Source organism: Drosophila santomea, chromosome 2L (assembly GCF_016746245.2).
Source record: "Drosophila santomea strain STO CAGO 1482 chromosome 2L, Prin_Dsan_1.1, whole genome shotgun sequence".
Taxonomy (NCBI): domain Eukaryota; kingdom Metazoa; phylum Arthropoda; class Insecta; order Diptera; family Drosophilidae; genus Drosophila; species Drosophila santomea.
Genome location: NC_053016.2, coordinates 22,740,839 through 22,753,740, shown reverse-complemented (window position 1 = coordinate 22,753,740; position 12,902 = coordinate 22,740,839). Strand labels below are relative to the sequence as shown.

General features: G+C 41.5%; 1 protein-coding gene across 1 annotated transcript in view; it reads right to left on the bottom strand.

Annotated features, from left to right (window-relative positions):
• The window catches only part of LOC120455879 (transcription-associated protein 1), a 140,415-nt gene that overhangs the window by 37,620 nt on the left and 89,893 nt on the right, over positions 1-12,902 (bottom strand). Inside the window, exon 13 of the mRNA XM_039642366.1 lies at positions 162-457. Within this exon, the coding sequence (XP_039498300.1) occupies positions 162-457 (296 nt within the window). The remainder of the gene's footprint in view (positions 1-161; positions 458-12,902) is intronic.

Here is a 12,902-nt window from a genome sequence, read left to right as displayed (position 1 = left end):
ATAAAACATATGCACCTTTTAAAGAAATAATGAAACCTGCCTATTTGGTAAATACTATCCTTCGCTTATATTTGAAATTTGAAGATATGTAAATGTTAATGTAAACAGTTATAATGTTGATTGTGAAATTGGAAATAATTTGCGTGTCCTAGAAACCATACCTTCTCTTTTTCTAGAGTAGCTCCAGTTATAAAATGCTTCATGCATAGGAACGCAGTTGTCTGAAGTTCTGATTTATCACTTTCCATTACTTTAAAAATTATATTTATTATTTTTTCCTTGTATCCGATATCACTTATATAGTGGCATGCTGCTAAAGCTCGCAACGCACTAGTCCTAAGTGGTATAAGATTCGGAACGTTTTTGTAACAATCCAACTTCGCTAATGTGGCATCTTCGGCTTCACTTAGTGTAAGTAACTCGTGAAAAAATAATTTGTGGTAGGTATTCGTCAAATCTGAAAGGTATAAAATAAAATCGGTGATTAGTCTGAATTGGAAATCTTAGTTTTGCAAACAAATAATAATATATTGTCATGCATAATAAAAAGATGTTAAGTCAATACGATTTTTATTAGATATTTAAAAAAAGACAATTGAAATTTAAGATTTTCGTAAGAATGTAGTTTATTTTAGTTGGTTGAAGCGAAAATTGGCCTCAATGCGCATATGCATGGGTTAAAGATAGCGAATGAAAAGTTATATAGGGTGTTTTTTTTAGAGGTATAGAACTTTAAATTGCAATAAAACAACGATGGATTATTCGATTGACATGAATTTTATTGACATGAAAGATAATCTTGTGGCATTACATTTTAAATATGATTTCTGGCATATGACCGCCACGGCTGGCTCGGATGTAGTCCAATCTGGACGTCCAATTTGCAATGACTTTTTCCAATATTTGGCCGTATATCGGCAATAACACGGCGAATGTTGTCTTCCAAATGGTTTAGCGTTTGTGGCTTATCCGCATAGACCAATGACTTTACATAGCCCCACAAAAAGTAGTCTAGCGGTGTTAAATCACAAGATCTTGGAGGCTTATGAAAAATCGGGAACAACAGCAATCTCGTTTTGGGCCCATTCGACGAATCTACGCCTTGCTTGATGATCGTTTGGTTTCAATTCTTGCACGAGTTGGATTTTGTAAGCACGCATGACGAATTGCCAAACCAAACTGAGAATAAATCACTTGACAGCTGTTAAATCGGTCGCCATCTTGAACAGTAATGCCAACTTAAAGTTCTATACCTCTAAAAAAAACACCCGTTACATCTTTGCGTAGCGAACAGCAGAACGCTAATCAAATAAGAACGTTTACTCCGCAGATGGCATGCAGTATGGAATGAAGTTCTTTATTGTTTATTGTTTTCACCTTAATCAGAAGCCTATACTTGGACTGGGACGGATGGACGTAGTAGGGGTAATGGAGCTTCTACCAATTCGATTTGTTGTGATGTGTTTTGATTTGGATTCTTGCTTAATTTTAATGTTGCATATAGCATTGGGGGCCTCGTAGTGTAGTGGATAGCGCAATTGCCTGTTAAACACGAGGTCGTGGGTTTAAACCCCACCCATGACGAGAGCATGACCACACACTTTCCTCTCAAAAAGATACTTTTCTAGCTTTTAGAAAGTAATCTTCCATCCATAATGCCTAATGCAACAATCTTCGGCAGCTTACTCTTGCCCAACCGCCTCACCCCCTCTCCACGCTATATCAGATGTTGACCTAGACATATAAACATCATATAATGCTATGCCCTGACGGAAGACGCCAAGGATGACACCAAGGACGACTTCTACACTGCCTTTCGTCAGACAAATTCCTGGACTCGCGCCCATTAGTCACTGTAAGTAGCGAAAACGATGGTGAGGAAATATTAACGCCGGGTCATTTTCTGGTGGGAAGACCTCTAATTGGAGCTCCTGAACATTTTGACGAAAGTAAGACAATCAGCTCTTTGGATAGATGGAAGCTTATTCAACGCATCAGAGGTGATTTTTGGAAGAAATGGAAAGATGAGTATCTGGTGTCATTGCAACAGCGAACCAAATGGCGCCAGGTAAAGCCAAATCTGAAGGAGGGACAGTTGGTTCTTATAAAACATGAGAACACTCACCCTGCAAGATGGCCAATGGGAAGAATCATTAGTACGACTAAAGGACAAGATGATAAAGTCCGGGTAGTCACGGTTAAAACAAGCGATGGGGAAGTAAAAAGATCGCTAAACAAGATCTGTCAACTTCCTGTTAGCGAAGCAAAACCAGCTAGAGCTGCAACGCCATCTAGAACGGAGTCAATGCAGCTACGCAAGGACAAAAAGCTTAGGCAGCGAGTTCCCAAAGGCAAAAGGAATGGCACTGGAAGCATAGCTACTGTGCTATGCTGTTTATTGATGTTGCAAGCTACAACTGCGAAAAAAATTCGGAAGAAATTACCAAAGAACTTCGGAAAAATTTACGACATCGACGCAAAAGCTGCAGTTATGGTAAACAAAATTGGTAAAATTGAAGTCGCTACATCCAGTTGGCAATTATTGTTTTATTATGACATGCAAGCCTATTTTGATGTCATAAAACAATCAGAGGACTTCCTGGAAAAATCCCGCCTGGTTTGCGAAAAAATGGGAGACTTCAAGGACTACTGCGATTTCTTCGGCACGACAATAAGGACAAAAATTGACAACATAAAAGAAAAAGACAAAATACTACGGCATCGTACCAACCGAAAGAAAAGGTTTATACTGTTCTTTGATATCGGAAATGCAAATAGAATACAGGAAAATATGCAAACGATCATAAAAAACGAAAAACATCTAATGGAATATGTTGGCAATCAGACCTCGGTCATCAATGCCACGGAAGAATTAGTAAGAGCAACTACGATAGAAGCAAACCGGAATTTGGGAAAACTGACCCAACAAGTCAATATTATTGCAGAAACCATGAAGGAGCACTTTATGGTATATAAGGAGTCAATTAAATTCCTTATGTTATCAAATCAAGTGCGAAACTGGATTGAAGAGGCAGAAAGCCTACAAGAAACAGCGATCTCAATGGTAACGGACATTAGTGAAGGAAGAATTCATCCTACACTAATTGCGCCTAACAAAATGCTGGAGGAGCTCGAAAAAGTTAAGCAAAAATTAGGACGAAAACAAATGCTACCGGGTGGAAATTCAGTTATACAATTACCACTGATCTATAAACTGATGAAGACACAAGCTATGTTGAAGGATAATGTCCTATTCATTGAAGCAAAATTGCCGATATACAACAATCAGGAAACGGATCTCTTTGAAGTAATCCCAATACCACTGTGGACAAACGGAACAAAGCTTATTCCGAAATTGAATTCTAAATATTTGGCGTTCAATACAGACATAAACGCTTATCACCTAATGTCTGAAATGGAAATTAACCAATGCAGACAAGAGGATTCGACAACATGGCTTTGCGAAAATAATTGGGCATGGAAAAACGCGGATGATCACTCTTGCGAAATATCTCCATTGAAACCAAGCAAGGCACACTCATGCGAAATGATGGAATTCCAAGGCAATTCGTTCATCAAAGAGATAAGTGGATCCAACCGTTGGCTATTTAGACTGTTTCGGAATACAACAGCTAATATAAGATGCAACGAACAGCATCAAGTTATAAGACTGCCCAATCAAGGCATTATACAACTACCTGCAGGATGCACAGCCAAATTAGGGGATACAACAATAATTACTCCTCAAAAAGTAATTTCGACAGCGTCTGAAATGTCTATCTTTCCCAGTTTACGAATTATAGATGACAAGGAGACATGGAACGTGGTCCCGCTGAAGCACTTGATTGTCAACAACACTAATGAACTACAAAATCTTCAAATGCGCTTAAGACTCTGAAAAATAACAAAGTACACATTGATGACTTGATTTTCCACACGGCAAGCGGACACTCGGCTCTAGCGTTGACAACGATTATCATAATTATAATGGTCATTTATATCTGGAGGCAACGCATAAATGAGAGACAACTACTGGCCGTACACTTTTCCCCCCCCGGAGAATGTCTAAAGATGTGTTTAGACATGATAAGTGGACAAACTATAAATATGTTCTATTTATGGGCTGCAATAAACATGGCAGGGGACAACATAAGTGGCAACCACAGATAAGTACGATTGCAGTGGTCTATTGCCGAAGTGTTAAGAGATATGATCACGCGGGAGGTGATTAGCGTAGTCATAGGTCACAAATATAGATTTAAGATAAATCTCAGCTGCATTGACCAACGCAGACTGCAGCGTCTTACAAGCGCTGCATTATATAATTAGATGATAAGAACCTATGTAAGAATGAATAAAAGGCGATGCCCTCGCAGTAGCGAGTCAGTTAGATTCAAACACCCGAATTGAACTCATTAAGTGTACGCATTAGTTTATAGTGTGAACAAAGACTCTCCTTCGCACTTCCACTAGCTGAGTAACGGGTATCAGATAGTCGGGGAACTCGACTATAGCGTTCTATCTTGTTTATTATATTTATTTCGGCATTTATTTTTTTTTATTAGTTTTCAAGCTGCATCAAAAACCCACTGGTGACACCGGATGTGACTCGGAGAATACAAGAAAGAGGACACGTTGCGTCCTGCCATTCAGATAACTTAGAATCCAATTTAGGAGATCAACAGGGAAAGGTAATAAATCAAATAAATCAAATATAAATCAAAGTGAATGATTAACATCTAAGCACACAGCCAGAAATTCCGTCGGGACCTGGCGTATAGACAGGCTTGACTCGCTAAAGATCATAAAGCAATGAGCTTTCGTTTAGAGTGCGACAGAATTCGACTTTTATACCGCGTAAGAGTAAGGACGTTCGGAATGAGGTAACGTAGAATATGTGGTTTGAAAAAACTTGGAAAATAGATCGGCTATTGCCTGATCCGATGTTACCGTAGTATTTTCAAAAAATAGCGAGGATGGGGAACTGGTTGTTTTGCGCTAACGAAATTATAAAACTGTTTGGGATCCTGTGCGAACTGGAACTTACAACGGTTTAAATAATTCTTATAACACTGAGCATTAAGCACGGTAAAATTTAACCGAGCACTTACATATTTAGAAAATACAGATTGAGAACCGGTATTTTTAAATTTTATATAAAGTCTGGACTTAACATTTCTTAGATGTGTCAACTCTTTATTAAACCAAGGAGGTTTGTTAGAGATAGACGGGTAGTACATCGGAACACAAGAGTTAAAAATGAATTGCAGTATAAAAAATTTTTATGGCATCGGCCATTATGTTTCAAGAATAAGGATCGAACCAATTAAAGCCAAAAAGCCTTACGAAAACAAGGCACGGATCGGGAAAACCTCTAGGCTTCCGACTCAGAGGATTTGGTTGACCGATTCTTAAGGGGGGAATTTCACCCACATATGCATATAGATACATACATATATACATATGCCGGCTAGCCCGCGAGAACAACATGCTCTCGTTATACCCACCACAGACGGAACCAGCCAGTCAGAGACTTAAAAGGCAACCACTTATCCAATGATGATGCACAGATCCGGAGGTGGCGCCAACACTTCATGGGAATAAGCCACACCACATCACCAAATGTGGCTACGGAGTACAGAAGCATTGTGCCACCAAGTGGGAATATCAGGATACCCTCTACATCCCCGCATGTAAGAGAGATTGTGAATGCAATAAAAAAGCTAAAGCGCAACAGGGCAGCCGGCGAAAACAACATACCAGCCGAACTGCTTCAAGTTGACACTCAGCTGATGGCTGATACGCTGCATCCACATTTCGCACGCATATGGGAAGGCGAGACTGTGCCTGACTCCTGGAAAAGCGGAATCATCGTGAAGCTCCCCAAGAAAGGCAGTCAGCGACTGCAACCACTGGAGAGGGATAACACTGCTCAACACCAGCTATAAAATCCTAGCTACACTGCTTAACGGACGAATCCAGGAAAAAATCGAGCCAACAATCCGAGAGGAACAGGCAGGCTTCAGACCACACAGGAGCAAGCTGTGGAATGGAGAGTCCCGCTTTACCTCCTGTTTATTGACTTCAAGAAGGCGTTCGACTCAGTTGAAAGGGCAGCAATGTAGCGATCACTTGCTAGGAAAGGAGTACCTGCGAACCTCATCGCTATCATCAAATCGATGTAGGACGATTCCAACTTGGCGGTAATGCACAACGGGAAAACAAGTGAACCTTTCCAGACGAGCACCGGAATTCGACAAGGATGCCCGCTATCACCTCTACTCTTCAACATCGTGGTCGACGAGTTAATGAGCGAAGTTTGCTCGTCCAAGCGCGGAATTACGTGGAGCCTCACCAGACGCCTTGAGGACTTTAACTATGCAGACGACATCTGTCTTATCTCTCACAGACTCGGAGAGACACAGACTCCTCCACAGACAGAGGAAAAGTGATAACCTCGTCAAAATAGCCAACAGCGTCGGACTCGAGATAAACGTAGCAAAAACAAAAGCTATGCGATTCAACCACTCCAACCAAGGAAACATCATCATACATGGGAACCTAATCGAGTTCGTCAACAGTTTCCAATACCTTGGCACCATCATATCCAACAGTGGAGGATTGGATGATGATGTCTCGAGTTGTCTTGGCAAAGCCCGCTCAGCATTTGGGAGACTATACCGCAGTTGGAGAAACAGACAAATAAGCCGACGAACAAATCTCCGGATGTACAATGCGTGTGTGAAATCCATACTGCTATACGGAAGTGAAACATGGTTCGCAACGAAAAAAATAACGCAGAAACTGCAGGTTTTCAGCAACAAATGCCTGAGAATCAAAATAGCCGACACAGAGCTGTAGCGCGTTACGAGCGAGCCCCCGATACACACCCAAATAAGGAAGAAGAACTGGATGTGGATAGGAGAAACCGTTGTAGCATAGTAAGGATGGCACTGGACTGGAACCCCCAAGGAAGCAGGAGGGTAGGAAGGCCAAGAGCAACATGGAGAAGAATAGCTCAACAAGAACTTGCCCAAATAAACATCACATGGGAAAATGCTAAACAGACAGCACAAAACAGAGTTAGATGGAAGGCTCTCGTAGAAGCCCTAAGTTTTCGAAAGAAATAAGAAGGAATTAAAAAAAAAATATATATATATAGCATTAAGAATGCATTATATGCATTTTATATAGCATTAAAAATTATACGTATCTTAAATGAGTTCAATAAAATAAGTAAGATTATGACAGCGGTCATAAGTAAAGTGTAACGTTCTTTTCGGAAATCATTTCGATAATGTCGTTGTGTTTTACAATTATTTTGACTCCAAGACTCCAGCGACAAGTTTGTTGACCTACGTTGCCACGCCCGACTATCAGATAGTCGGAGAACTCGACTATAGCATTTTCTGTTGTTGTTTTTTCGTTTTCTGAATTGTGTTTTGTAGTAGTGAGTAACTATATTTCTATTAGTCATTGGTCAGAGTCTGTTAGCTCCATATTTTTGGTTAGTTTAAATGGATTTTCTAATACGAGTTTATGTAGTGGGCCTTTTTTGTATCTAGTGTCGACTTCATATTCCGTTCAGCCGTTATTTATTTGGTTTATTATGTTTTCTATTGGGAAACAACCAGCTCAGTGTCTGATGGTCACTAGATATTTCAAAGTGTCTTCCAAGTAGGTAGTGTTGAAAAGTCTTTGTCGCCCAAACAATTGCTAAGAGATCCTTTTCAATTGTGCTGTAGTTTGTGTGTTATGTTCGTGTTCGAGTGTCCCTCTTGTGAGAGTACTGCACCTTAAGCAACATCACTTGCGTCGGCGGTTAATCTAAATTTTTTTTGTAAAGTCAGGTACTTTAAGAATTGGATCCTCTGATATTATTTATTTTACTTTTTTGAATGGCGAGTCATATTCTGGGTAGCTGGTGTCAATTTTTTGTTCTTTTTTAAACACTTTGTCATGGGTCTGCAAAGTTTGGAATGAACTTACGGTACTTTCCCGAGAAAAGCTTTTTTTTTTAGTTTAGTGGGAATCGGATATGAGTTTTTCGAAAACTAGTCCAAGCGATTGTAGGTTCTCTTCCATGAATGCCGAAAACACAATTATGACGCCCAAGTACAGGAGACAATGCTTATTTAAAAAAAAGTCGGCAAATATGATTCATACGCCGTTGAAAGATGGCTGGTGTGTTTTTAATCCAAATGGCATACGCAAGTATTCATATTGACCGTGCTTGGTGTAAAAGGCTGTCTTTAAAACTAAATCTCATCCATTTCAAACTGGTGGACACCCTTGGCCAGGCCTATATTTGTAAAGTAGTTTCATCTGCCTAGTTTTCCTAAAATTTCGTCAATGATTGGGTGTCTGTCTGTCTGTGATGAAATGTTGTGTCATTCAGGAGTGCACACATCCTTGTTTTTCTTTTTTATTTAGATGTTCCAATCTGTAAAGCGAGATTCTAATATGGGTGAATTATTTCTTGGTTGTCTGAGCATAGTGTCAGGTGCCATGCTTACATCTTGAAAGTAACTCAATTCTTGTGCTGCTTTGCCCTCAATTTATTTGTATTTGTTTTTGTAAAGAGTCACCAGATGATCGTGGTAGCTTATTGTTGTTTCCCTCTCCCAACAGATTTCTTCCTAGTTTTCAGAGAATGGGTGCAATTAAAATTCCGTTGGTGTTGGGAACATAATCTTTGAAGGTATGGTTATACTTTTATTGACAATAAGCGGTCCATTTCTGGTATGGTATTCTGAATTGGTAGGTCAAAAATCTTTTGGTATATCAAGTTAACTGTGGGTTTGATATCAATAAGACATTTTCAATTATTTTCTTTGTATTTAGTTGTTATATATTGGTTTTTTTCAAAGCTGGTGCAAGCAAGGCACGTGAGCTAGACGGCTGTACTAATCCTTTAGTGTAGGGAGGTTTTTCAAGCAAGACTGTTTGACAAAATTCTATTACTAGCTTCCCTGTTAATGTCATAGGTGGCTAATCATTTATGGGATCCGTGACATCTGAGCGAATGCAACCTTCAGAAACAATCCAGCCTAACCGAGTCTCTTGCATTATCGCCAATCCTGGCAGACGCTTGACTTGACCGACGCACAGCAGTTCGTAAAAGAGACTGGCGCTAATCAATAAATCTATGCGTTGAGAACTATGAAAATCTGGGTCCGTAAGCTTAAGATTTTAGGGGTATGTTCAAGGTGCAAATATCAATGTAAAAGTAGGGCTTACTCTGCTCAGTCCGTCTCAAACCTAGAATTGCCTATTCCGGTAACACAAGCTAATAATTTTGCAATCTTAATTTTAAGCTGATTTGCGATCCAGAGTCAAAGATCCATGGCAACGAAAAACAATGATTCCTGAAGGAATTCTTAAAACTCTTTTAGTAATGAATTGAGTGCCCAGAAGCTTTGAAAAGGTCGCAGGGCTGTGACTTGTGGCAAGAAGGGCGGACCTACGTAAACCAGATGTTCTATTACTTTCCACCAGATTGCCTGGCGTGTACCTTGCCATGGCAAACTCCATATTCTCCAGGGTCCTACGTCTCCAATCCAGAAATTATGCCACGTTGGAATTAAATTCTTTAAGACCGACTCCTCCCATTCCGCCTGATTTGCCGGATCCAGCTTTTGAAGAAGTACTTGCATTCAGCGATCTGCTCCATTGAGCCCATTCCACCAAGAGCGCGAGTATGAGCGTTAAATTTATCGGACAGTTCACGAAGCATTGAAACTGAACCACTCTGCACTACCCTTAGCCACAGAATTTTTATAATGTGTGCCAGAAAAACCAAGCGACGATTAGAAAATCTGTTTTGTAATAAATCGAATGCTAAAGCATAGTTGCCATCCGATATTTCCAGTGAGCGAATGTCTTCTAGCCAAATAACAAAGCCTCCATAGAATTTTAGAAGCACAATCACATGGAGAAACTCCGTCAGCAAATGTTGAGCACGGCTGCATTTGCGACGCGCATTTTGGATCACGAGAATGTCATCAAACTTCTTAGTTAAATTTAGTTAAAATTCAGTTCTTCGAGCTCGTTGAGAACTTTTCTACTTGTTTACTGAAGTTCATCGATCAGCTAAAACCTCATATGGAGGACGGACTTGTCAAATCCATTAAACGTTCCACTTTAAATGTCAGTCGTCCTAAAAATATCACAAAATTTTCAGCAGCCATGGCAAAAGCTTCAATAGCAAAGCGAAAGAATCAGCCGCTCTAAATTCAATTCAAGCGGTAGGATGAGCGCAAGAAGAATTAGCGGCACCTTCAGTTCCTTGGCTATGTGCGCGCAAAATATATCTCCATATGTATATGCACTTACACAAGCAACGGAATTACTTTCTAATGTTCACTACCTTTAATCTTGTCTGGATAATGCAGACATAAATTGTTGTTCAGCCAACACACACACCAGCAACGGCAATTTTAGCCGTAGCTTTAATCAGCGTTGTATAATTTGAACTATGTATAGTTTATACACCGGAGTCACCAATTATTGAGCTAATAAATTTATTTTTTACGTATTTTCCAAAAAAAAGAAGGACGAAAACAAAAACATAAATTTAGTAACGGCTGGCGGCTGCGAAACTCGACACGCTTCTTATCCAATCTTTCTTCAACGATAACAATTTGCCACTGCTCGTAAAAAAGTGCAGAAGCTGTCTTCAAGCTTCAGTTTGGGCAAAGACGGCAGTCGCCGTTGCAAGTATACGGTTATTTTCAAATTAGTTCAACAGTTTGCTACGTATTCTTATCTGTCTTCCTTTTCCTTACAGACTTTTTATTTGACGCAAAAATTGTATTTTTCACTGACTACACGGCGACGTCAGTATATGGCAGACTTTTGTCTCGAATGGGGTTAAATGGCTGAATTACAAACCCATGCTATTTATGGACCACCCCTAAATATGTATGTTTTTATTATAAATAATACATACACCTAAAAATGATTCGGAGTTACCCGATTGTTGTGTTATGGGGAGAGTCCACTTCGGGATTTGCCTGCACTGGTTTCTCAACTAGTGATTCCACCTGTCCGAGTCCGGACCACCGGCACAATTTGGCTCTACAAATACACGATCTGCAGTGCAAAAACCCCTCACGGTGGTTCCACTAAATAAACAAATTTTCGTTTCTCGGCTTTCCCATGATCAAACATCATCTTATGTGCCTTATATATAACAAAAGCCGATATCATAAAAGTGGAAAAATGTAACTTTTCTTACGCTAGGTACATTTCATCTTTCAAGTAACCGTCCCTATTGAACTGTGTTCTTGTGGTATTTGGCCGGATAGTATTGTGGTAAAGGAGTTCGAAGCTTATATTATAAATAAGAAAAAGGGGCACGTGGGAATTAAACTTCCCTCACGTGGCCAGACCACTGCACCACCCACCTTTTCTTCTTCTTCAAAAAACGAACATCTAGTCTCACTATTTCTATCTTTGCAACCCATATCATTGTTTTTACAGAGACTTGGTTAAAGCCGTAAGTACTAAACTCTGAAGTTTTTCCAAGTATGTACACAATGTATGATCGCTCTCTAGGCGGGGAGGTGGATTCTAAATTGCGGTTAGGTCTACCCTCACGTCAGAAGAGATACTTTTTTACGAGTCCCGTCGGCCGTCAGTCGGGTGATGGGCAAGGGGAATAATATGTAGTTTCAAGCTTGATAGAAGAACGCGCCGTAATTGTCCATACACCCGGAAGTGCGACTATACTCTCCACTCAAGGGCGGCTGGAAACAGGTCCCCTGGCAAGGTTATGTCCCTGCCAGAGGATGCTGGCAAATGGTAGTCGGGCGTCCCGGGCCGGACTAAGGTGTCATTCGACCCGTGCCGAGAGTCAGCCTGACTCAGGGCCCGGGTCACAAAATAGCTCAGCCTCAAACGGAGAGCTCAGGGTACCTGGCGACCCCCTGTTCTAAGAAGCCTTACCTGGGCGACGCGGATCTCCGCCCGGGTGGACCCTCCTTTTCTCCGCAACTCGTGGGAATCACATGGAGTCAACAAAAATAAATAAAATGGAGTCAGGATCTCCCAAAAAACCTACACAAACCGCAGTGACGACTGAGTCTGGCCGTACAAACTTCAAGGCATCGAAGTTGGCGAGTGAGCCCACCTGTCTGGCCAACACCGAAGGATCGGGTTCGGGAGAACCCCGCCTCAAATCTGAGGCGACTGAGTGCAAGCCGCCCAAAGCCGTCGCCATGGGAACATCTCCAGTCCCTAGTGCCAGGATGACCCCTTCAGGCGCAGCCAAGGACGGCAAGCACTCAGTGGAAACCGGTAAAGGCAAAAACATCTACGCAGAGAAACGATCTGCAGGTCAAATCCTACGCAGCCAGGAGAGATAGAAAACAGCGACCTCAAGTAGCGACCTCCGCCTAAGAGGGAGCGCTCCCAGGACGTTCCCTCTGACGCCTCGGCAAAGCGGCAACGCGTACAGCCAGGGCGATCCTTTGCAGAGATCGCGAAAAACCGCATTCTCCTGGGCGTGGTCGATAAAAACGACCCGAGTGGCAGGATTCCACGAAACAAGTGGAAGTGGGTGGAAGCAGCCCTAGCCACAAAATGCTTTGAAATTCTAGCCAGGATTCTAGGATCTGGATCCCGGCATCCATCAAGACCAGATCCTCACAATGCTGCAGCGTTGCAACCCGCACATTCCCGACTCGGACTGGCGAGTGGTGAAGGTCGACGAAATGGAGGGGCCAACAAACCAGGCCATCCTCATCCTAAACAAGGAGTCTCTAGGAGGGAGCCGATACAACCGTGGTGGAGATGCCGACAGCAGATGTCCGTGAGGCTTCTGCAAATAAACCTCCACCACCACAGTAAGGAAGCTTCCGCTGCTCTTCAACTCCATCTGGCTGAAGATGGAGTCGACA